Here is a 25,421-nt window from a genome sequence, read left to right on the forward strand (position 1 = left end):
AAACAACAAAACAAAAAAAGAAAACAACAAACAAAAAAGAATGAAAACACCACAAGATTCTGTAGAACCAATGCTATGTCACCACCAGGAGAGCACCAAGCAAGGCACCATTGGAAAGACAACATACTTGAATAAGTCTCTATAAATAAATCAAATGTTAATCTGGTCGAAAAATCGGTGTCTTTGGTAAAAATTCTATAAGGATGACCTGTATAAAAAGAAAACAAATATATCAAATTCAATTGGAAAAGTTTGCCTACAATACCTAACACATCTAAACAAACTGAAATAAGCTACTACATAATTATTCTTCAACATAATTCATTTACTTTATTAGGAAGAATTTATGAAAGAGATAAACATATTAATTTAAAAAAAAAAAAAAACAGAAGGCACAACGTATGCAAAGTTAATTTTCAATTACACATGCAATTCCTTTTACTTCAAAATTGTTTCCACTTAATATAGGATTCTAAATCATGTTTATAATTCAAAACTTGTATAGAAAGGTGTATCAACCTTTGCAAAGTTCCCATATTTAATAGATCTGCAAGTACTTAACAAGTAACTTGGCTAATGCTTTTGCATGATTATTCTTATGGTCCCAATTCAAATTTAAACTATGTGTTTCTGAGCTATGTACATGTGGTAGGGTACGCTCCAGAATACAATCCAAGTATTTATCCTACTTTAAATAGAAAGCTGAAAGAAAATGTTCGCTTGTGCATTTTCTTTCTTCAGAGAGACAGTCATAAAACAGCAGCATGATTGCCTTCATAAACAAATAAATGCATCTGGTAACATAACTAAGGATTTTATTTACTTGTAAGGGGAGCTTGCCTTTCTAAGAACTTAAAAAAGAATTTCTAAATGTTTTTGATTGTAAAAGAGAACACAGCTTGGCTGCTTAGAGAGTAAACACTTCTATCTCTGATAGCATACTGAACATCAGAAAAGAAGTAAGTCTCTGATTTTATTTAAGGCAAACACTTTTGAAATAATATCAAAATTGGGTGTATAAGTTTATCTTTAGAGATATTCAAAAGTGACTTATTTTCAGAAGTGATGCAAACTGCTCAAAACCCATTGATCACTGACATGAGTCAACCACCGGATGCTTCAGAGATACCAGGGCTTCTAGTATTCAAGCAAGGCTTCAAAAAGGGAGCAAGAAGTAAAGCTGGAACACTGTGTTTATGCCAAAGGTGTAAGACTACTGTGTCTTTATTTAATTAATTTATTTATTTAATTTAGCATCTACAACAGTGGATTTAGAACCTCAAGTTGGCAAAGCACCAAGTTTTGGGTACAGGAGTCTAATTTAAATCACCCATTTTGAAAAAATTGAGGATAAGTGTTTATTATTTAAAATTAAATCATGAACACATCATTAAGGACAGTTTAAGAGACTAGCAAATCAGTTCACTGAAAATGAGAAAATGGTACAGAGAAGTTTAGTAAAGATTTTCTCATTAAATATATCCAGAGATAATATATTAGATGTTTCACAAATTGAAAAATAAAATCTTTGATCTTTATCCTGTGAAACCATATGCCCATGCTTACATATTATTAATGTAAACAGGTTAACTGATTTTAAATTGAATTTAATAGAATTAATGTTCATCTGTAAATGTTGCTGGGCCATACTATTTACAAAGTAGCATTGTATGTGGTTTTTTCAATTGAATCTGCAAAACATTGGATGTGACAATGTTTTCCTGTGGAAAAACAAAATTTTCAGTGAAATAAAACACCCTTTCATTTAGGTAAAGCTCAAATCTACTTTCTGAAATTTGTTTTATTCCATTTTCAGTCACGTCTCATACATCTAAACCAAAAGATTTTGTAGAATACTTCTAAACCAATAGATTTTGTAGAAGTCTACTTATTCAGTGAACTGAATAGAGCCATTCTGTAAAAAACGCATTTTAAAGATCTTATGTTTCAGGCTAGAAATAAGATCTACTGTAGAAACAGGAAAAAAAGGAAGACAAAGAAAAAGATCCTTTTAATATAATTTCCAACTATTTAATCCCTTTTAAAATTTTTATATGCATGATAGCTTTGTTGTTTCAAAGAACAGACAAAGTACTATGTACTGAAAGAGCACAGATAAGTTAGAACTAATACAGTACATATTTCTCAAAGGCTAATCTTTATTTTTAAAAAGGTAACATTTCCTATTGCCTACTTCCTAGAGAATTAAAAGAAATTATGCAAATTCTAATATTTCTTACATTTTAGCAGCTTAATTTCACCCTATTCTATGTACCTCCAAGATATTTTGAAAATGGAAATAAAAACAGTACCAAAAAAGAGAAAGAAGGTTGCAAGCTAAACAAACTGAAATCCCACATTGGACATCACTAATTTTAAACCTCATATAACTTCTCACTGTATATTTCCAAGAAGGGCCTATGGAGTCTCAGCCAAAGCCTGAAGTTAGTTAAAACTCCAGGGACTGACTTTAAAATATTTTAGTGACACCAATTGGAGTTAAAGATACTTTCAAGACAGTTGAGGTAAGGGGCAGTTAAAATCTAAAAAGGCTAAAGGTTTCTTAAGCTCCAACAGCTTAGTTGAAAGGTCTTCCATACTTTTAGACTTGATTAGCATTATATAAAAAAGCCATATCTGACTTGCTGCGTAACCAAAGTTGTGGTTATTCTTTATACAGCATCTAAAATTTCACACTCCATCAGCACATGTTCAAGCTATTTTATCTTGGCAATTAATTTATTATTTTTCAGAACACAGTGAAGCCTTGTTTTCAAGTCATTCATAACTTTATAAATCAGTCCTGCACATGAAACCATGCATCTGTGAACCGTAGAAAATCCTTGCGCTCAGGCGATTAAGCTCCTGACACCTTTACTGATTAATAATCATGAAAAGAATAAGATCAGAAGCAAAATAAATGATCATTTAATAGAGAAACTCACAAAACAGCCCTTTAACTTACATATTCCATCATGTTATTCGTTTCACATTTCCTTTTGCTTAGTCTCCAATGCAAGCACAGCTAGACAAGGAGGAAAGAAAAAGAAGAAAAATGAGCTGTATTTTATTGCAGCACACAGACTAGCCCATTTGTCCACCTTTCATATTTTTCGTTCAACAAAAGCATCTGTTTCCATACTGTGCAATTCAAACTCCAACAGTACGAAGCTGCTCCCTGCGGCACTCACCTTGTGGTATAACCTATTGTTTTCCCATTCTAATAACTTCTCAATCGATCTTCGTGTCTGGAAGACAAATGAGAAAGAATTTTACTCTTGACTGGTTTTAGAAAAACTTTGTTTTGCAGCTGCTTTTGTGTGAAAAGGAGAGGTACAGGACAGTGACTGAGTACAGGGTGGTCTGCAGTACTATCAAAACTTCTCTGGTATTAAATAGTAACTAGAACAGAAATAACTTTTTATGACAGCCAAATAACTATCTTCAACCATTTTGGAACAAAAACTGTTCATATATATGCTTTCTGGTTCTTATAGGAGTTATAACTTTAAAACCACAGAAATTTTGAAGTGATCTAAGTATAAAAGCAGGAACACTGCTCCCCCAGTATCAGTGGTCTAAATGCACTGCTTCTAAGAAGGTCAGCATCTAAACTGACAAATGTTGTGAACTATTTTGCAATGCTCTAGGTCAAGTACAAATACGCAATACTCTAAACAAAAGAGAATTTTTTGTTACTTTTATATCCAGATTTTAGAGACTGAAAACAAAATGCAGAAAGTTACAGTAAATTGCACAAATTAATATTATTAAATCTGTGATTTGTACAAACAGCAAACCCAATATTTAGGATTCTAAAGAAAAGTTTTACTGCCTATGTTGTCCACACTTGACACTTCAGATAGACAATCCTGAAAGCTGTTCTGCACAGCTTAAGATTATGCATGCTAGTATTAAAGGACATTCTGTCCTGTAAAGTTTCACAGCATTTTGGATATAATTATTCAGATATATTTACATTTGAGAAATACATTCTGACATTTATGGTCATTTGACTGCCAGAATATATACTGCTTAGCTCTAAATGGGATTTGCTACTGACTATGAGAGGATAATTCATGGTGCCAGGTGTTAAGATGAGACCAACAGAGCTGCAGGTGCAAAAGGACGGAGCAATGACAAGGATCAAATACAACTTAGTGCAGCTGCAGCTTCCTTACAAGGCAGAGAGGGGTGAGGGGAAGGGATGAGAAAGCATCTTGCTGTTATTACTACAAAATACAAGTACTGTAAATGAACCTTAACAAATCAAACTAAATGCTGTCATGAGAAACAAGAATGTCTGAGTAAAATAAAAATTAGACAACAAATTATTAATTTCCCATCAAATATTAACATCTTGGTTTTCAAACATCAGTTTCGCTCTAGTTTAATACCGAGGCAGTTGTGGGGAAACACATCTAAGCATGTACTGTGGTCACATGATTAAAAATTAGATCATTGCTGTCTATGAGTAATCATTACACTGAATTTTTATTAAGTTTTATTTTAAATAGCACAAGTCAAGGAATTATCAGAAGGTGGATGTGCCAGTGACTAATTTATCACATCAATTGGGAATTGAGTATTTTGGGGGTTATTGTTATTATTATGTTTTTAAAGACAGTGCCCTTTAACAATAATCAGTAGACCTCACTTGTTTCTTTGTAAAGATAGCCTTTTAGAGTCTGCTCTCCTTTTAAATGAAAATAGGGCAGCAGTTATGGTCACACTTTTGTTAATTTAGTTGCCAGTCAGCTCCAAATCAAAAGAAAATAAGGCTGCAGAGTGTAATTAACATTCAGTTCAGTCGTTTTGTCCCTTGTCTAGCCCCCAAGCTTTGTTAAAATTGCCATCTGAATGCTGAAGGCTGTAGGGAAATCGATTTGATTCTAATCGCACCATGAAAAGAACATGATCTAACTGCTTTCAGCCCTCCGTAAATCTGTACTAGGTCTTTAGCACAATGCAACTTCCAATTTAAAAAGCACTGAATGTCTCGTCAATGACTTTGTGAAGAAAAAAGAACAAGGAGCAGACATAAAAATTCCAATAGTTGTTTAAGCATTAAAGTTCATTTGCATCACAGCAAACCTGAAAAGGGCTGACCTCTCAAACCGCCTCTCAGGTCTATGAAGTTGTAGCCTTGACAAGCTCACATTGACAGAGCTCATTGACTCTGAAAGGCTACTCTATCAATGGTGAAAAATGGCAATAGGTTCTACTCTGAGCAGGCATCTGCCTGCCCACCCGCTGCTAAACCAATGGCAAAACTGATTCAAAACCTGAGTCTACCTTGTAATCTTCCTTTCCAGGACCTTTTAATAATAGATTAAGATCACTATACAATTTAATTTCATTGTTTGCCCCAAAGAGTGTGAAAAACATCCAAGCTTTTCAAATTCCAATAAAATTACATCTATATTACAATACATACACATAAATAAGAAATTGATAGGTAGTTATGTACTATTAATTGGTTTATTTAAATAAGAAGCCAGTTTAAAGTCATTTGACTAGTGCGAGATAAAAACACATGCAGCCTCAAGACCACAATTATTTATGTTCCCAGAGCCTTAAATACAATCCTTCCTGTAGTATAATTTGGGATAGTCATAGCTCCCAAATCATGCCATATTATCAGTACAGAAATGTTAATGAAAATTAGACTGTAAAATATTTCTACAAACCTCAGAGCTTGGAATAAAAAGAAATGAATTAAACAGCATCACACAATTCACTATAGTAAGTTTTCTTCCTACTTGACAGGTGAAAAAAAGCACTTGCACGTGCAGCTTAATTAATCACTGCTCTTGACATCTCAATGATTTACAGTGAGGAGCAGGTGAGGATATACAAAACCAGAAAGGAACACTTGATTTGAGTGTAGCATTTCCAGCACACTAGGATGACAAGCTTATATATTCTATCAATGGTGTACAGAAAAACCCATACAGCAAATTATTTGTTAGCCACAACAAAAGCACAAATTAAGTGGAAGAGAGACTTGCTTATTAGGAAGATTTAATACTATCCAGCTTTTAAAATTTTTTTCTTAAAAACCCAATCCAATATTTGAGCTAGGCTAAAACTGCAATTCAAGTACACTTTTTAGCATACCAATGATAAGAAAGTATGCTTTGTAACATACTCTGTGAAAAAAGCAGATACTCTTTAACGTTATCCACAGAATTTTGTGAAATAGACCCCTTCAATCAACTATCTAGATGCAATGTTTAATGAAACATTCCTGTAAAATAACTGATGCTTTTAAAAAATTCATGTTTGACAGTGTCTTGTGAAAAATCAGACTACCAAAAAAAGCCTAACGCAGAATACACTTTCACCAATGCTTATTACTCCCAACTAAGTAAAATAAAGTTTTGCCCTTAAAGATGGAAGAAAAAAAAAATAGTAAGACTACATATGAACTTTTCATGCAGAAACAAGACAGTACTGAATACAAATAGCTTGTTACCTGTATTAACAACTGCAAGACCTTTCTGTTATGTCTTTGCAGTGTCTACTGAAGTTAGCTTATAATTCCAGATGCAGTTATGATCTGGACTGGGAGGCTGTGCAGCCACAGGGCCCCCTCTTGCAGTGCATGACCTGGAACATGCATGCTATGCTAAACCATACCAGTGAATGGGCCAAAGCCCCCTCAACTCCTGCTGTAAATCAGTGAATGACTGGTACAATATTAAACAAAAGGATCTTACACGACTCCCAAAACAGTCCTAATCTGAGTACCTCCCTTTGTCTTTATTTAAGTGGGGAAACAACATTGACAGTAACACCACAATCCTCCACTATCAATTTTATTTGTAGTTGTCTGGGAACAACAGAAGAATCTCCCACTACATGCATTTGATCTTTGATTTCTCATCTGAAAACTCCAAAACATATGTAAATGTAGTGCAACATTAGTCCAATAAGTAGTACGTGGAGATTTTCAAATTCCTTCATACAAAACTTTACCACAATCAAGTATTAATAATTTTGAATATTGCCCTGAAAAAATACACTTTATGCTCAAATTTCAAAATACAAAGAGACCAATTTAAGCAGATTTTTGTTGATTCTCATATGGCCAGAATTTGTATTATACCCCATGGAAGAAAGGTGAAGGATCCTATCAGAGGTCTGAACTATACCATCTCTGCTCGCTCAGAGAGAAATGATGGACGCAGGAATTTCTGTTCATTCTCCAAACAAGGATATACCTGACTACAAAATTTATACCCAAATACTTTATTTATCAGCACAAACAATGAAATATAAAGTTAGAAGATAACCGAGTTACACAACTGCATGCTCAACTTTCAACATGCTAGAACATCCCCTAAGTCAATTTTGAGGCCCATACTAGTGCCACAAGAATGTCAAAACTGTACTTGGAACACGCATAACTGAATTACATGTATCTTTACCTGTGCTGAGAAAGTCCCCAGCTTGAACACTGTATCACAAATAAACCCTTGGGAATCTTACCAATTTACAGTTTCTAATCTTACTGAGGAATTCTCTATTTGAGAAGGGCAAAGATGACAAAGGTGAAACCTGAGTTGATTTCAGATCCTGACATCCTGGAATACCTGCTTCAGCACGTACAGGAGTTTGAAAGGGTGTCTGTTCAACCACATCGGTGTGTCTTGCATCATCTTCCCCATTAGTAGCTAGGATATTTCTTACTAGAGACTATTGTAAGGGTGCTCATCCTAGAAGCCACTGCAGCATCCATGCAAGAAAGTGAGTGAAACCCATACTACACGGATTGAAGAATATCTGGAAATAAATGTAGCATTCTGGTGCTTTTTGTACAATCTTGAAATAACTGCCTTGTCCAACAGGATTACTATTGCTGCATCTTGTCTTACCTTACAGATGATTCTGGGCAGAAAGTGAGCCCAGACCAAAGCACAGATCAAAGAGAAATATAATCAGCAGAATTCTGGTGCAGGAGAACTGACAACATCAAGTTGACCTCAGGAAAATTCCCATTCTAAAAGATAGCCCTGAGGATATTGTCCCAAATCCTCACACGATCCATAAACTGACCTAATTTGTACAGGTCTCAACCGTGGGTTGGTACACCACAGAGAAATGAATTTAAAGAATAATGAATCAAATCAGATCAACTACATTCTGGAAAGGTCTCTTCCACCACATTGTTTGCCGATATAAAGAGGAGAGCAACATTATTTGACATTACTGCATGTAACAGTTTTTAATATCTAAGCCAAAGACTATTCCTCAGAGACTCTGGTTACCTTGATTCTCAAACTCCTAGACTGTTTAAGAAAGCACTAAAGCCATGAAATATGTGGAGAATCATGAAATATGTACAGAAACATACACCCCATGTACATTATCCAGGAGTACAATGGAGAACATCTTGTAGTATTATCACCAATGTATTAACTGATAGATACTGGATGAGTACTTTCCTAAGTAATTTTGGTCTGCAGTAGAAACATGTGGCAGAGAGAAATTATCATGGGAAGTTCCTAAAAGTTGATTACAAAACTATTCTATAAATTTCCTCCCAAATATAGACAATCCAAAAGGCTCAAGATGCCAACTTGACATTTTAGCCACTGGATATTTTAGCAGTTCTATAAGAGCTAAGTCACCAAGTAAGTGTAGCTAGCTACTTTCTGTAATGACGTGACAGTGACTAGAGCCAACCATTGTGGAAACTTCATACTATGGAGAAGCCTTGTAGAAGAAATGGTTTTGACCCTGGCAAAATTAACACGCTTCCCTTGAGAAGGCCTAATTGAGCAGTGGAAAAACACATTTCACAGGCAGACAGATGTTGAACTGATCCATGAACCATCAGGATTATAACTAATGTTGTTACTGGAATTTGTAAATAAAGATTTGTAACTCTTTTATTCTAGGATTAAATTCTAGCTCTGATTCTCCACCATTATAAGGAAACAAAAACCATGAAGCTCCATTCCCTCCAAACAAATTATTCAAATCTGGCCATGACAATCTAAAGCATCCACCTCCTGCTGAAGGACATTGTCATAGAAAGGGCCACAGAAAATGAACAGTAAGATGGAATTGACCATAACAGGGATGAAAATAGGATTGAATCTCCACCACATAACTCATCTGGTGTCATCCACTGTGGGAAATAATAAACTGAACGTGGATGAAAATTCCACCTCCATCTTCTCTTTTAAGGTTACAGAGATGTTAATTTGGGTCTCCATCATTTATTTCCAAACTATCCAGTAGTATGCTATGGAACATAATTCAAGGCCAGTGCAGGTGGAGAAACTAAAGAATCTTGGGTTACATTTCTATTAGGAAATGAAACTGTGCCCAGAAACATTCCCATTCACTTGAAGCCAGCTGGCAGGGAACAGCTTACATCTATATCAGTAAGTTTTCATAACCTCCGAACTACTCATAGTGCCTGGAGCATTCTAATAATGCCTAGGAATTGTTACACAACACAGACCCAGAGCCTGCCAGGGACCTCTCTAAGAGTACAAATTATAAAGCATCAACTCTAGGAACACTCCCAGGTTTAATTTATTAGTTCGTAGGAAGCCTTCGTCTCCGGCTGTTGAGAGTGTCTAAGGGCAGGGGCCAAGAATGGAAGAGAAGCTACATGGCCAGAAAGACTGAAAGGCAGCACAACTTCATAAAATAACTCCAGAAGGCCCAGTAAAATCTAACACTTCACTAGTGTGCATACTCAAGAGAATGATCTCTCTGAAAGGGACAGCCTCTACAGTGCCTTGCCCATCTAGGATAGAACTGGTAAATTACAGAATCCCAAGTAGGTTGACCTTGTAGCTAGTTAACAATTTCAAAAAAATAAATCTGGCTACTTAATAACATTTTACCCTGGTTTGTTTAATAAAGTGAAAAAGTGAATAAATCCCAGAGCAAGACTACTTTGAGAAAAAGTAAGAGAAGAGGCACAGAAGTGTCACTACCTCACACTTGCCAGCAGCCCATTCTAGTTTTATGTTTGTTTTACAGTAACACAGTCTAATAAGTTATTGTTCAGTGAAGGGCTTTCTACTTATTTTAATTTCATCATATGAATTTCAGATAATTTTGCATTCTAATTCTTTCCTCAACGGTGTTTACATATGCTCCCTATTTGGCATCATCTACAAGTTGCTAAAGACAGAATCCTAAAAATGACCCTTCCTAACCTGATTTCCAAATGTGACAACTAGCTAGACCATTTTTAGCACAGTCTTTCAAAACACCTCTGCAAATTTCAACTAGCTCACATTTGTTTTTTCAGAAACATGTCAAATTGGACATGAAAAGCAATACAAAAAGCAATATTAAAACCAAACCACTGCATGATCTATGGCTCCCTCTAGAAACCTCAGCCATCACAATGTAAAAGGCACTATAACATAGAAATGTTAATCCTACATGTATTATTTTGATTGATATCAGAATGTTCAAAGGTATCATTCAAATTACAAATGCAATTAAATTTTAAATAGCATTTAGAATGTTCACTATAGAAACCAAAGATATACGCTGCATTTAAAATTAATATAAAACCTATTCCTAAGAACATGTGAAATTACAAATTTAACTTTAGAATACATATTTTTGAAATACTAAATGATTTGCATTTGACCTATAAAGAAACAAACTAATATTTTGTGATTTACTTATATTTGTAAGTATTTTTCATGCCAATCTTATTGCCCTGCCCCCGCCCCAGGCAGGTTTGCAAATTAAAAGGCATGGCAGAACTATCTGCTCCCACGCCTGGTTATGCACCAACTCACAACTCTACCCTTTAGGAAAGCACATGAAAACTTAATAAACCTTTATAGGGTGCTCTGAAGGAAATAAAAATCTGATTTGAGAGATAGAAAAAAAAAAATAATCACAGAGCTATTCACATGACGATTTCTCATTTATAGTGTTCTACAAGCTTTGCCACTTTAAGTTAGTATGTGGAGGACTTAGTGACTCTTCTGACCAAAATTATAGTGAACAATTTTTAAAGAAAAATATAGCAGGTCTGAATCTTCTGATTCTTTTGAAGTTTTCATTTCATAGCCAATACTAAAAAAAAAAAAAAAAAGATATGATCTTAAAGACCTCTGAATATATTTGAAGACCATGGTCAAGAATGCATATTTGATACAGACAAGCTCTGAAAAAGTTTTACTAAGCTGACTAGAGCCGGTATAGAGATAACGTGTTCTGGTTAGGATAAACGTAATAAATACATTACAATTTTAAAGATTCTTCCAAACTGAATTACAATGTAAATTGTCACAACAGAGACTTCAAAAACGAGGCACCTTCCATCTTATGTAATTGCCTTGAGGAACTTCTTGGAAAAGCATTATGGTATTAGAGTATCTCCAGTGCCAAGTCCCTGGCATATAGGCAGAGGAGAAAAATATATATTTTCTTCAGTTTTGAAAATAAATATAATGGATTCATAGCTCAAATAAACTGAGCTAATGTATTTTAACATCAGTATCATCCACTTGACAAGCACGACTACTGTATTTAAGAAAATTCGTTCCAGCTCCTCTACCACATATTTAATTTAATCAATACTTTGGAAGTTGTAATTAGCTTATGTTTATACAGCACTCTGAAGATGTAAACGTAAGTGACAACTAATAATGAGGCTTAAGCAGCATTCATCAGCTTTGTGTGAATTCACAAACAAACAAGTAGCTCTTGAAAGTATTAGTACAGATCGCAATTAAATATCTCATTCTATTCATTTTAAGAGATTGCCCATGAACCTTCTGAAACATGCAATTTATGTGTACAATACCAGCTTTTAAGAAATCTAGTGGTACTGCAATTCTATCATAGCTTTCATTGTTACCATTTCTGTTGAAATTATTTATCCTATTTACACATCAGGAACTACAGCATTTAGTTAATACTGAAAATGACTGTCAATTCATTTGAAAAAGTGGCTTCAAATGGGCACCTGAGCCTGTAGTGCTTTTTGAATTATAATTCACTATGCCATTCTTTTTATTTAAAGAACAATAACTTAAAGACTTAATGCTCATTTGTACAATCTGGAACTTGTCCCGGAAAGGATGGTACAATCTATGAGTAAAACTGGTGAAGATCATCGACAATCTAGATCTGCAAACGAGGGACTGTATTTCCTGTAATTTTCTTGCAGCTTTTATTCATTAAAATCGAATCAAGACCACATAAAAGGAGAGAGGCAATAAGATATTGAATCAAATTAAACATTTATTCTACTGGTGAAGAGTAGCAGGCTTTTTCCTCAAATACCTCAATGCAAAAGAAGAAAGGAAACAATACTGTACAAAGACTTCCAAAACTAGCACTGAACAAAGCACTGAAGAGAGAAATACAGTGAAGTAAAAGCTTTCATTGCATGGAAATGCATTAAAGTGATATAATTAACAATTAAGCTTACAAATGTCTGTGACTTAATAAATTCCTAGTTTGAAGCACCTGCTGATTTAAGGAGACAAACCCATAACTTATTTTTCACTGCACAAAAATAAGCATATATTCCCATTATACACAAACTTTCAATAATTGTCTGTAATTTCAAAAATCATATTTGCATTTGTGATAACATTCCCACATTAGAATTTTAAAAGTCAATGAAAGGCGGTAAAATACATAATACAGAGAAAGATTAAGAGAATTATTGTAACTTCACAAACTCTGAAGCTGCAGCTTTCATTTTGTCTACGTGAACCTTAAAAAAATGTTTCTCTGAAAAAGAGCTGCAAAGTATAACAGCAATTTAAGAGCATGGTAGATTGATTCCACCTCATTAAAACAGGCATTTCTTAATTGGTCATTCTGACAAAAATTACTCTTCTGTATTAAAAGTAAGCAATTGTATAGTTGAAACTGTTGTTTCACTTAATAAAATCCTTAACTTGAAAAACACTCCCACTTGTTAGCTCACTGTATATGCAATTCAACAAAACAAATTTGTTAATCTTCTGTTTCAGTAGGAAAGGGCAAAAATGAAGGCTGGTATATTTTTATCATGCGATTAGAACACAAATTTCAGTTCTACATGGGAACACTCCCATCCTGCTTTCAGAAACCAAACTCTCTAATTATATGGTCTTGGGAGTCTTTTGTGATCACTGCAGCAAAGGATGTAACACAGGCCAGTTCCAAGTAACTGTCCTTTCACTAGGAATCACTTAGGACAGAGCTGAATTAGCAAAACTCTCTAGGCAACACTTCTCAGACAAGTGCAGGTACTGTAAAATAACTAACCATTTATTTATTATTCATTTGTTATAATTGTTTTACATTGTGAGTGTCAGTGGGAAAGAATCCATTGTATCTAAAAGTTGAAAGGAAGAAACAGGCACATTTCATCCTAGATTCCCATTTCCTCAAGAAGTGAATCCTGGCTGTTGTGACTACATCTATGCCTGGAGTCTGACCAGTGAAAGGAGATCTGAAGAAGTCAAAGCATGGAAGATCATTTGATCAACACAACCCTCTTCCAAGACAGTGTAGCATCACAGACAAGCAGTACAAGAGTTCAAGTGGAAGCGATTACTTCACACTGAATACATTAGTCTGCTATGTATCAGCAAAATTACGGCACTAGCAGCAAACCAAAACAGTCTATGGATTTAAATTTTTTTTTAGTGGAAGAATATGAAGTTGCTTCTTGTCACAGTTCTACTGGAATCTACTGAGCAAATTACAGATTGGAACCTAGATGAACCAGGTTGTATTTACAACTGCTGTCAATTTGCTGAGCAGCTCCAGGTAATTCACATCATGCGCTGTCTCTCACTTTCCACAATTCTAGGAAAATGCATATGATTAGTTTCCTGCACTTGTCATAGCACTTTGACGTAAACTGATGGAAAGTCCTGCATAAAAGAAAAATCTTACAAGCTTGTGGATGCAATTCAGTACTGAGATCTTAAAGGGTACAAAACCTGTAATTCCAGGTAAAAGGGATTTAAAGGATTTAAATCACTTTGTACTTTCCTGGTCTGGGTCTACCAAGAAATAAAGTTGAATCCACCCATACCTATTCAAGCAACTCAAGTGGCAGTAACTTTTCACCGCCTTTCTGTGAATAGTAGCCCCAACTAGGATCATTACAAATTCTTCTGCTTGTTTCCTATACCAGAATTTGCAAATATGTCCTTGAAGAAAATATTCCACAGCTTTCCTCCTTACCTCCTCTACCAGAAAAAAAGTCTTTCCCAGCCAGGTCCAGGATTAAGAGTTACAGTTTGGGAAAGCATTCTCGTCCCTTTCAGTTTGTCTTTAAGAACACAAGTTAATTAATTCTTCTCTATATTATACTCTCCAGATGCCCAATCGACACCAAGTTTTGGGCTCTCTGTCTGACAGGCAACCCTCTAAGCAGACATCCATTTGCTGAGCTACTGACATGTACAAATGATGTTGTCACAGGAGCTGAGGTCTCCAGATTGACTTAAATTATTTTCATTCTGAAGGAATAATCAAACTGCCTAAACACAGGTATTCAGTAGCATCAGTGTCTAGCACCACTGTGCCATCCACAGTGGCACAAGATACTGTGTTCAGGCAGCTGAGTCCTAACCTCCATTTCACTAATGCTGGATATCCAAGCTTGAGCCTAAGTCACCCAATCTTAAGTGCAAGAAAAGGTGTGAAGGTCCTTAAATGTCTCCTTTAACAGGAAAAATGCAATATTTACTGACAGTCTGGGCCATACCTCCAGGATGACTTGTGGTATTTCAACCCCACGTTTCTGTCCTTGCTCCCGCTGTTCATTCTCTTTCTGAGACTCTTCTGTCCTTATGCAGTCTGTATATTACAGCAACAATTACACCACTAACCTCTTTCCAGCCTCCTCTGAACAGAGTATCCATGGGGGGGGGTTGTTTGGTTGGGGTTTTTTTTCAGATTTATCCTTTTGGAAGGGAGCTTACCTTAACTCCTATCTCACACAAACTTCAACAGAAGCACTTCTCTAACTGTTCCTTCACCAAGTTCCCACACAGAACCTCCTTCCTCAGCTTCAAACTCTGTTTACTGGCCCCAGATGCTACAAGCCCTTGCCTTTTTTCTGACTTTGTTTAACGATGTATAAAAAGTTGATTATTTGTGACTTCTGGTAATGGATTAAGAGGCCCCAGTTTAGAAGATGAGGGCTTGTGGCATCAGACCCTACCATGTTATATCCTGCTATCATTTCCTGCTACAACAGCACATTATGTAAGAAAAACAGGTCAAACTACAGAGCACCAGAAGCTTTCTCCTTTAGAAGTTAAACATGGACAGCAGCAATGCAAGCTTCCCTTGTGTTTGTAACAGAGCTAGGCCTAGAATGGCAGTCTTCTCTGCAAGCTAGTTAAGTCACCAACTTATCTGTTGAAGCAATCAGCAAATTCTAATTTCTTGTAACAGACTTTCAGGATATGGATATACAATCACACTACAGGAGGCTTACTAGTTTGTGACAGCTTAAAGACAGAAAACCTAGAGTTTCATATAATTCATGCTGACGCCAACATTTTTTTTTCCCCTCCACGGAATGCAATGTTACCAGGAAGCTTTTCTACCTTATTTTGTATACAATTAAAACTAGCTTTAAGTAATCTCTCAAAGGGACTAAAGCATTAAGATCTTAACACAGAAAGTTAGATAACACAAAAATGCATACAGGTTTTGTTATGATCAGTGTTCATCCTATACATATTTTTTTTAGAATGCCTTGATTTACTGACCCTGTAAAATGAGGACTTTGATAAAGAAAATCATGATGATGTTCAGTGTACTGAATTGTACACAATTTGTATCATTAAGAGGTACTACACAAGAGAGAATATACACAAGCCTTGCCATGAAATGGAAAGATGAACAGTACTAATAGTGAGGAGAGGATGGGGAGGCACAGAGGCTTCTTGCAAAGTAGTGAAATAGGACTAGCCAAAGAATTTTTACGCACATGAATACAGAAGAGATGGGAGGGTAGCCTAATTAACTGCACTGAGGAAAAGGAAGTGAAAGACAGGCACGTGCAATGAGCTTCTGTTGTGAACAATACATTAAGTGCCAAGTGTACACAGACAAAACATTACTTTCTAGTTCTTAATGTAAAAAAATCTTATCTACAGCTTGGAAGGAAAAATCCAAAAAGAAAAATCAATTATTATCTTCTTAAAAATTGCCTTTTAAAACAAAAATGTATGGCTATTTGGACCACAGTGTAATCAGAAGCTCCTCAAAAACTGCCACTCAATCACTGCCAAATTCTGATAATCCCAAACAGTGTACCACAGAGAAGTTGCAGCTATTTAAAAAGTATGTTGGAAGTTAATTCAATAATAAGTCTTGTACAGTACATGGTTCTAGCAAAGACATTCAGCTATACTACCACTCATTGAGTTATAAGCTCAAAGTTCTGACTGGTGTCTGTTGTAACTTTAGTATGACAGACAACTGATACCAAAATACTTAAATCAGTTGGATTTCATATAAGTTCTAGCACATAGTTTTTAAAGGTGGGGGAGAAGAAAAAAACAAAAATGAGAACAAACCCAGTACAATTCTAACTATCAAAAATTATATGAATAGTTCAACTTACTCTTTTACTGAGGCAGATAACTGGCCACATACTACAACCTAAAGTGCAGCAGCAGCAAAGGCATCCACATAGTAGCCATCGTACATTAACTGGAAGGTTCTTCTTAAGACAACTGTTAACTCTACTGATGCTGGCTTTAAATTCTTCGGGTGCAACCTACAAGGAAAAAAAAAAAAACCACAAAAACAAACAAAAAAAAACAAACTAGTACCACAGCAGTATGATTTACTACTCTTACAATGGTTTACACCTGGAACTCTTGTAATAAAATCTTAACTCCAATTCCAAATTCCTATTCATAGACACTCACCTTTCCAGTTAAAGATGAAGGAAATTCTGCTTCAAATTTGTTGCTTAGTCCAAACCTGCAAAAACAAAATGAAGGTCATACCAAAATTATAAGTAACCCCAATCCATGCCACAAGTTACAAGCACCTCATAATACTCTCAGGGTTCATATCACAACAGCATTATTTTTAATAACAACTATTTTTTCCTGAAATTAATTCCTAGAATTATCCTAACGGACAAAAGTACACCACTGTACGCAGTTTGAAATCCATCTTGCCTATAGTCTCTTCTTAAAAGTTCTGTTGATACTGTTGACTCTTCCCCAAACTCAGCAAAATCTTTATAAGCAATAGCAGCAACGGTGAAAAGTAAAGTACTTAAGGGGAGAGGGGAAGTAAGTTAAGGCCACAGTTTGAATTACCCCCCTCTTCCACCAGTACAGATGTATCTTGAAGAAAAGCTCATCCAGTGCTATTCCACTCAGGCTGTGCTAAGTAACTGTTCTCAGCATAAAAATGGAATCAATACCAGCTTGTTTATTCAGAAAAAAAACCACACTAATAACTTTCAAAACACAAAATACTACCTAGCAAAACATCATTTAAATGATAACTAACCTGAAAGAAACACATCAACTATGAATGTAAAGCTATGAAGCAGTTTGAGATGAGCTGGAGTTACTGACTATTCTGTGTTTCAAAAGATCTAAAGATTAGAAGAGTTTCACCTTGTCTATAAATAAAATTGTTTTCTCTCTTACAGTTGGCTGGTTGGGTTCATGAATGGACGTACCTCAAAGAAAATTTGAATATTTTCTGGCATCTAGTCTAGGCAATAACTTTTAACAGGGACTATACAGTCTAACAAAGTCATTAATAAAACTGTATGACTGGCTACTAATTTGGTAAACAGCAATAAGTGTAAAATTTAAGTTGTAATTATAACCTTTTGAATATAAACCAAAGCAGTCTTACTATCAAATACTAAAACCAACAGAAATCAGAAACTAAACTGCTCAAGACTTGAATATTGGCAGCACGACTTATCACACATTGCTCAGTTGTATGCAGAAAAGCTTACCTGAGCCTTGATAGTTGAAGAATTTAAAGACATCATTTGCTTTGACAATATGTTTATTGAGCAGCTACGTATTTCTCAGGGGTTTGGGGGCTTTTTTGGCTTTTTTTTTTTCCCCTTATTGAACTGAATGATCTACATGCCAATGGAGAATTTTGTCCAAGTAATCAAATGGGCAGTTAAGTACTGTACCAATGGTGAGCTACTGTGGAAGGGCCTCACAAAACCCAGTGGACAAAAGGTGACAGATGAGCTTCTGCGTAGATAAATAAAAGGTGGTGAATCTTGGGAAAGCTAAACTATGCTTATGTGACACTCAACTAAAGTTTAGCAGCCACAGCTCATGAGAGAGATCTTTTATCACTGCTCATGACTCTCTTAAACATCAGCTCAATACAGCAGCAGCCACCAGAAATAGCAATAAAATCCTGGGTACCACTAGGAAGGTGATCAAGAACAACAACAGAGGGCATCATTTTGACTCTCCATAAAACCCTTGTATACCCACATATTCAGTACTGGGTATGGTTCTGGTATCCACATATCATGGAGGACTTGGTGGAGTCAAGAGAAAGCAGAGAGAAGGAAGACTAGCATAATTAAGTGAATAAAGCAGCTGCCCTGGGAGACTAACAAGGCTGACACTAACTTGGAAGAGAGAAGGCTGAGGGGGGTATATGATCAAAGTGCAAAGATTCAGAAGGCAGTAGATAAGGTGAATGATTAACTGTTAATCACAAAATCCTACAACAGAGGGCACTCACTGAAACTAGATGGAGATTGGTTTAAAACAGATAAAAGGAAGTGCTTCTTTAAGCTGCAAGTAGCAAACTCCTGGGTTTGTTTCCACTTGAGATTAGTGACACAGACTGTGCCAACAGATTTGAAGAGAGATTACACAAGTTCCCTTACAAACAAACACTAAAGGAAAGACGATGTTGAAGTATACATCACCTCACACAACTGCGGATGCCAGAGAGTACAAGGAGAATGGACACCAGGAACAGCTAGACTTGCATGCAACCCATAAGTAGCAATGCCTCTTGCCACAGTTTGCAACAGCATGCTGGGCTAGATAGTTTATGAATTTGACGCTGTACGTGATTTTTATATATGGTCTTAATGAAAAGTAAACAAGTCATCTCCCTATCATTGACTGCAGGCAGTAGAATCATAGAAACATAGAATGATTTGGGTTGGAAGGGACCGTCAAAGATAATCTAGTCCAACCCCCTGTCACTAGACCAGGTTGCTCAAAGCCCCGTCCAACTGGACCTTGAACACTTCCAATAATGGGGCATCCACAACTTCTCTGGGCAACCTGTTCCAGTGTCTCACCACCCTTATCGTAAAAAATGTCTTCCTTATATCCAACCTAAATCTACACTCTTTCTGTTTAAAACCATTGCCCCTTGTCCTGTCACTACAGGCCCTGGTAAAAAGTCTGTCTCCACCTTTCTTATAAGCCTCCTTTATATATTGAAAGGCCACAATAAGGTCTCCCCGCAGACCTTACTTACACATAAGTTACCTAGCATATTTGAGTATTTGTAATTAGAATAGTAGCTCTGCAACTCCCACAAATCCCTCAAAACTGGTGAAGTAACAAATGAAAACTGTTACCAGAGAAATATATGGCAAGTTTACCACTTCGACACAGAACAAAGAAAACCCATACTTACTGGAAACATACCTCTACCATTGAAAATCCTGTTGAGTACTCCATGACAGGAGGACCATCCACCCTCTCTCCAAAATCCCGAGTGAAACCAAGTGCCGAGGTAAATGTCAGAAAGAAGTGTCATGCCCTATCAGTTAAGCTCCTTAAAATTGCCAGGAGGTTGAAGTGGAAACCAAAGCCTGAAAAAAATCCCTTGGATCCGTATACACTTCATAAGCAGCGAAGCCTGGAAAAGGACTCCAAGCTCAAGATACACAGCTGCCATGAGAATTCTCAAAACTAAAAGGTAACACCACTTTACTATATAATTAATTCATCAAATCAGACAGATGTCTAAAGAGATGTCTCTTCAAAGAATGATCTTCATGTACTTGATGCTTCAACATCCAGAAGAGATTTACTATGAATAATGGAATTAAATATAAATTTAAGCAATAAGGGAGTGACCAACTACAAGGATAATTCAGTCCAAAGCAGCTCTTGTTGCAAGAACTAAAACGAAGCTGAGCCCCCGACCAAGAGATGAGACAGAATTTCAGCTGTCCCTCTACCCAGAATACTAAGAAAAGCTTTACTCTGAAGCATGAGCAAGTAAGTCTAAGGTACAAGGAAGTCTCCCTGCTCTCAGTTAAGCCACAAAAAGATGTAATTGCAGTGAAAGCCCTGCTCAGTCTCATGCTGAAGATTGGCTGGGAAATCAGCAGGACAAAAACAATTTATTGTGAATTCATGATCCAGAAGTATTCAAATGTTGACAGCTTCATCAAACACAAGCAAATATTCATGGAGATCACAAAAGCCGTGCCTGACAAAGACAACCCTACTGGAAAAGCTCTAGAGGTATCTGAATTTACAAACACGCTGAGGCAGAGTGAGGCACAGAAACTTCTGACCAATACAGTTACACTTCGGTGAAGTTATAAGCAAATGAGACTGAGACTTCATACTCAAGGCTTGTGACAATGTTTAATACATGGTGGGGTAGCGAAACTGAAACATCAAAGCTGACTCAACCAGCTACCAACATCATTCTGAGCTTTCCATATTACAGTTTTGTCACCATATGCAGGTAGTAAAAAAAGGCTCACTCCATACATTAAAAGCTTTGGTAAATAATTATGTGATCTCAGTATTATCACTCTTGACTGCATGTTGCAATTTGGAAATTAAAATATTAGAAACTCCAGAGAACGCTACTACATGTTCACTGTAAAGACATAACAGCTCGGACAAAAAAGCAGCAAAAAGTGTCTTAAAAATCAAACACTGGAAATCAGTATTTTGGAGATGCATTTCCTCAGACAGCTGTCCTGATATAGCACTAGATTTCTCTTGTACAGTACTCCATCTTCAGTGACACGTACTCTTCTCTGCTTGCTCCATGCCTTTCCCATTCTACATCATGTCTTCAACAGATCCATGCTCACCTCATGCATGAGTACTTTCTTTAACCCTCCTGGAACCTGAAAAAGTGTTTCTTGAACATGACTCTGTTTGAAAGGTTTAGCTGAGTTCCTGCCCTTGTGTACAGTGGAGAAAGAAATGGTGAGAGGTGGAAACTTCATAGTACAGAAGTTTACAGTATAGGACACAGCCAACCTGCAACCTTTTCTGAGCTTGCAGCTCAGATCTTCCTAACACATAAAACAGACACACGCTATCCTCTTCCTCTTTGTCCTCTCTTATGGGGGCACTAAACCATTTTTTCATTGCTCTCAACCATACTCTTTAGTTCCACATGTTCACAACCCTTACAGATACATATTCCACAAATCTTAACACTCTCCATCCATAATTATCCCAAAGCCCTGTTTCACTCATATGGCCTTGACACAGAGTAAGGTTCAGAAATATATAAGCAGACTTAAGTTTAATATTAAAGAAACTGACTTGGGAGAGAATATATTTTGTGAGGTTTTTTCCCCCTCCAAACAGTTATCTTGCATCAACACAAACAAACAGCAGACAAAAAGGCATTTTTGTCATAAGATGACAAAGAGCACAGAAAGGTATTCACTAGCACATCACAACAGCTCTCCATCATTCCATCACTGCAAAAGGCTAATAAATCCAATATTATTAGCTAATACAGTCTGGTATATATAAGGCACGTGTCTCAACTGGTTGAGGAACAGCAAAACACAGGAAAGCAGTCACTGAAAAACACAATCGGACACCTATCACAAATATTCTGTTCGCGATTTCAAACTCATCACGTACCTCTCTTTCCACCCTAATACGATTTTAGAAACAAGTATGAAATACCTTGGACTTTCAATTCAGTTGTAAGTAAAGTTCTTTATTTTCTCAGCTTTCAAGTTTCTCGCCATTAGAAGAGATCACCTCAAGTTATCGGAAACCAGGTCAAACATTACTCCCGACTACCGAGCCATCTAAACTCTGCTGGTATGAAAGCAGTTTAACTGAATATTTAAAAAACAATGTTAAAAAAAAAAAAGGAGTTTTAGAATTGTGTGCAGCATGCTCCAAACAGTGAGTTTAAGAAGAAAACTCTTGGGTTTAGTGTTAATCAAAAGCCCCACACCCTGGAAATGCAAGGCCTTTGTGTGTTTTATTTGGATAATATTTACCTGCTTTCCTTTAATTGCTTTTAACTACTCAGCTTAGAAAGGACTCTCACACACTTCCATTGTCTGTTGGATGAAATCAAGTAATAGTAAATGTCTTTCTGACATTAATCTGTAGTCATGGAAATGACATATTTCAAATTCAACATTATGACTCCTATGTAAGATCAGAGAGGATATGACAATAGACTATGAAAAAGAGAGCTTCTGTTTAAATACACACATGGCAGAAGCAGTCGGCAGCTCTTTAAACTGCAGAGCCAGGAACAGATCAATCCAATATTTGCTTAACTGCTGATAATTTTTGTCAGACCTTCAAAATGCATACATGCTTTTTTATACCACACAAGACATTCATTATATACATAGGACTTGACCTGTTCCTTAAATCTGCCAAGTGAATGTCCTGACAGTGATCCAACTTTTAATAATAAGCTTCTCAATCAATGACAAAAAAAGTTATAGGCTGTACAAAGGTAAAAGTGGCTGATGCTATTCAGTGAACTGTTAACGCCTGGCGTGATAAAGAAAGTAGATGAAGATCAATTGCCTAATTTTGGAGGTACACGTTCATATTTCATTGCTCATCCAAAACCTAAAGAACAAATACTTTAAGGAAGAGCTTAAAGTAATAATGAGCTAGTGACCATTAACGAACAATTAATGAGGCAACCATCCTTCTTAACCACAACGCCCTTACTAGTCACAGACACCCTATGCAAGCTTCCTCACGATTCCACTAACGGGCTTTGATCTTGTCTCGCACAACTTACCTTCCAGCATTGGAGAAACCAGTGTTTGCCTCCATTTCAGTTCTTTACACTTTTGCATTTGCTAATATGAAAACTAATTGTGGTTTTGCTCTGTTTACTAGAAACAGGCTAAGGCTAGCAGCTTATTTTCAGGGAAGTAACTGGACACTAACAACTTTTGTTCACAATAAAGAGTCTCATACACTGAACACTTCAGCTACATGCTTCTGTTCCTTTACAGGGCCTCCTCAGCCTCCTGCCCATCCACATCCTTCCAACCCTCCAAACCTCTCTGTCTATCATGTCTTACTTCCTGTTTTTAATCAGACAGCAAGCTGCACTGCCTGGCTGTTAGTATTACTTAACGTCAACCAAATATTACAGCAGTAATGTACCAAAGTGCCACAAAACTACTCTAAATCTAACCCTGGATTTCTGGACAGGTCAGTACCTAAAAATTAGTAGAGTTCATGGGACTCAGAGCAGTAGACCACAATATCTTCAACTTTTATGCTACTATTGCAAACCTAGTCCTGCTGAACAGTAAGTACTAAAAGCAAGTTTGCACTGCTGCATTTTGTCTCCAGGCTGATATTTCAGCCTCTGAAACTGTACATCATAACTGACAACAACTACACTTCAGTAGGGTGAGACTGACAGAACTGACTGAAGGAAAGATGCCCTCGTCTGTTACATTATTGAGAAGTACTCCACTTCATGGTCACTTGCTGCTAGATCGTCAGAGATACCAAACATTCACAAAACAAAACTCCCAGTCACTCCCGTGTTAAACACAGTGAAATAACACATATCCAATCACAACTTAACACGACTTTACATGTACATATCTGGCTCACGGACAGCTTTTCTTTCTTAAAAGTCCTCAGAGCTGCATTAGCGGCCACATGTTAGATGGGAGTGGGTAACAGACACATAAACAACCCTAAGCCATAGCCCAGCCGCTCAGGTGCTGGCACATACCTGTTATACGCAGGAACACAGGCACCAGGCACCTCACTTCCTGACAGCTCATCACTTTGGACAAATACTTCACATTCCTCTGCCAGTCACAGCCCAAGCCAGCCTTGTTTCCTCAGCGCCTCGTTAGAGGTTTGCACCCGCTTGCGAGTCCCAGGCGGCACCCAGCTGCCCGGCGGGGCCGAGGAGAGCCCTCTCGCAGTCCCACGGACGCCGGGGCAAGACGGGGAGGGAAGCAGTACCAGCCCAGTGCCCCCCCCGGCCACCTCCCCGACTTGCCCCAAGTTGTAATCGCCGGCTCGGCGCCACCAGCCACCGCCGCCCCCAGGCCCGGCACGCAGCCGCCCCCGTCCCGCCGCCCGGGCCTCCACCGCCCGCCCCGGCCGCGCAGGCCCCGGCGCGGCCCTTACACGGTGACATGGCCGGAGCCGCGCACCACCACCGGGTCGGGGGAGTACTTGAGGAGCTGCTCCTCCAGCGCCCGCTCCTCGTCCTCCTCCTCCTCGTAGATCTCGTCAAAGTCCGCCATGGCCGGGCCCGGGCGTCCGCTGAGAGAGAGGAGCCGGGGCGACGCGACGGGGCCGGCCGCGGGGGCCGGCGGGAGGTGGCCGGCGGGGACGCCCCGGTGCCGGGGCTGGCGGCTGAGGCGGCAGCGGCGGCTCCGGGCGAGGAAGCGCCCGTCACCCTCCGCGGGGGGAGGGGGCGAGGGGCGGGGCAGGAACAACAACAACAACATCCGGCCGCGGGGCCCGCCCCGCCCACCCGCCGCGCGGGGCGGGGGCGGGGCGCGCGCCCGCCTCAGCGGGAGGCGGGAGGGGCGCGCGGGCGGCGGTTGTGTGGCCGTTGTGTGGCGGTTAGGCGGCGGGGGGAGCGTTGCCCTCCTCAGGGCTGTGCTGCGCTGTGACCCTTAGCGGTGCTTTGCGTGGGGTTTGTTTGGTTCGTTTGAGCCGGGTGTTTTCTTTCCCCTCGTTTTAGCCCCTTTTGGGCATCCATGGAAACAGCCAAGCGTTTTGGGGGCCTGCTGTTAGCTGAGGGGTTGCCCGTTGGGCCCTCTGGCTTAGCTCAGGGGGTGTGCGGGAAGCAGCCCCAAACCAAGGCCGGCCTGTTCAGATGAAGGCTGGTGCCAAATGTTCACGTATCCCTTAGTGCTGTCGGTGTCTGGGTCTGCCATCCCTTTGGTAGCCTTTCAGCCCTCCATGGAAAGCACCGCGCCAAGACTGTTGTTTGCGTGGATTGCAGAGCAGACAAACAATGAAATTGCAGAGGAACGGCCCCTTTTAGGACTATATATATGAAAGCTAACCAGAAAACCCTAAAAATGAATGGGACTCTTGTTCTCTCTCTGCAGTTTTGATATTTGTCATAACCAAAACCTGAAGCAAAGGATGGAAAATGCCAGTGGGAGCATAACGGCCTTAGCAACGGGTAGGCCGTTGGCTGTTGTGACAACAGGGGAAGGC

At 38.2% G+C, this 25,421-nt stretch overlaps 1 protein-coding gene across 1 annotated transcript; it reads right to left on the minus strand.

The window, feature by feature from the left end:
- On the minus strand, nucleotides 1-24,683 carry CHIC2 (cysteine rich hydrophobic domain 2). The gene is made up of 6 exons (XM_075500074.1): nucleotides 24,372-24,683; nucleotides 16,905-16,959; nucleotides 16,595-16,750; nucleotides 3,192-3,248; nucleotides 2,966-3,025; nucleotides 1-208 (listed from the first exon to the last, which is right to left on the minus strand). Exons 1-6 carry the CDS (start codon nucleotides 24,488-24,490, stop codon nucleotides 158-160), a joined length of 498 nt encoding a protein of 165 aa, XP_075356189.1. The 5' UTR covers nucleotides 24,491-24,683; the 3' UTR covers nucleotides 1-157.
- Between the last annotated feature and the right edge of the window lie 738 nt (nucleotides 24,684-25,421).

The sequence above is a fragment of the Mycteria americana genome, chromosome 4 (assembly GCF_035582795.1).
Source record: "Mycteria americana isolate JAX WOST 10 ecotype Jacksonville Zoo and Gardens chromosome 4, USCA_MyAme_1.0, whole genome shotgun sequence".
In the NCBI taxonomy this organism is placed as follows: domain Eukaryota; kingdom Metazoa; phylum Chordata; class Aves; order Ciconiiformes; family Ciconiidae; genus Mycteria; species Mycteria americana.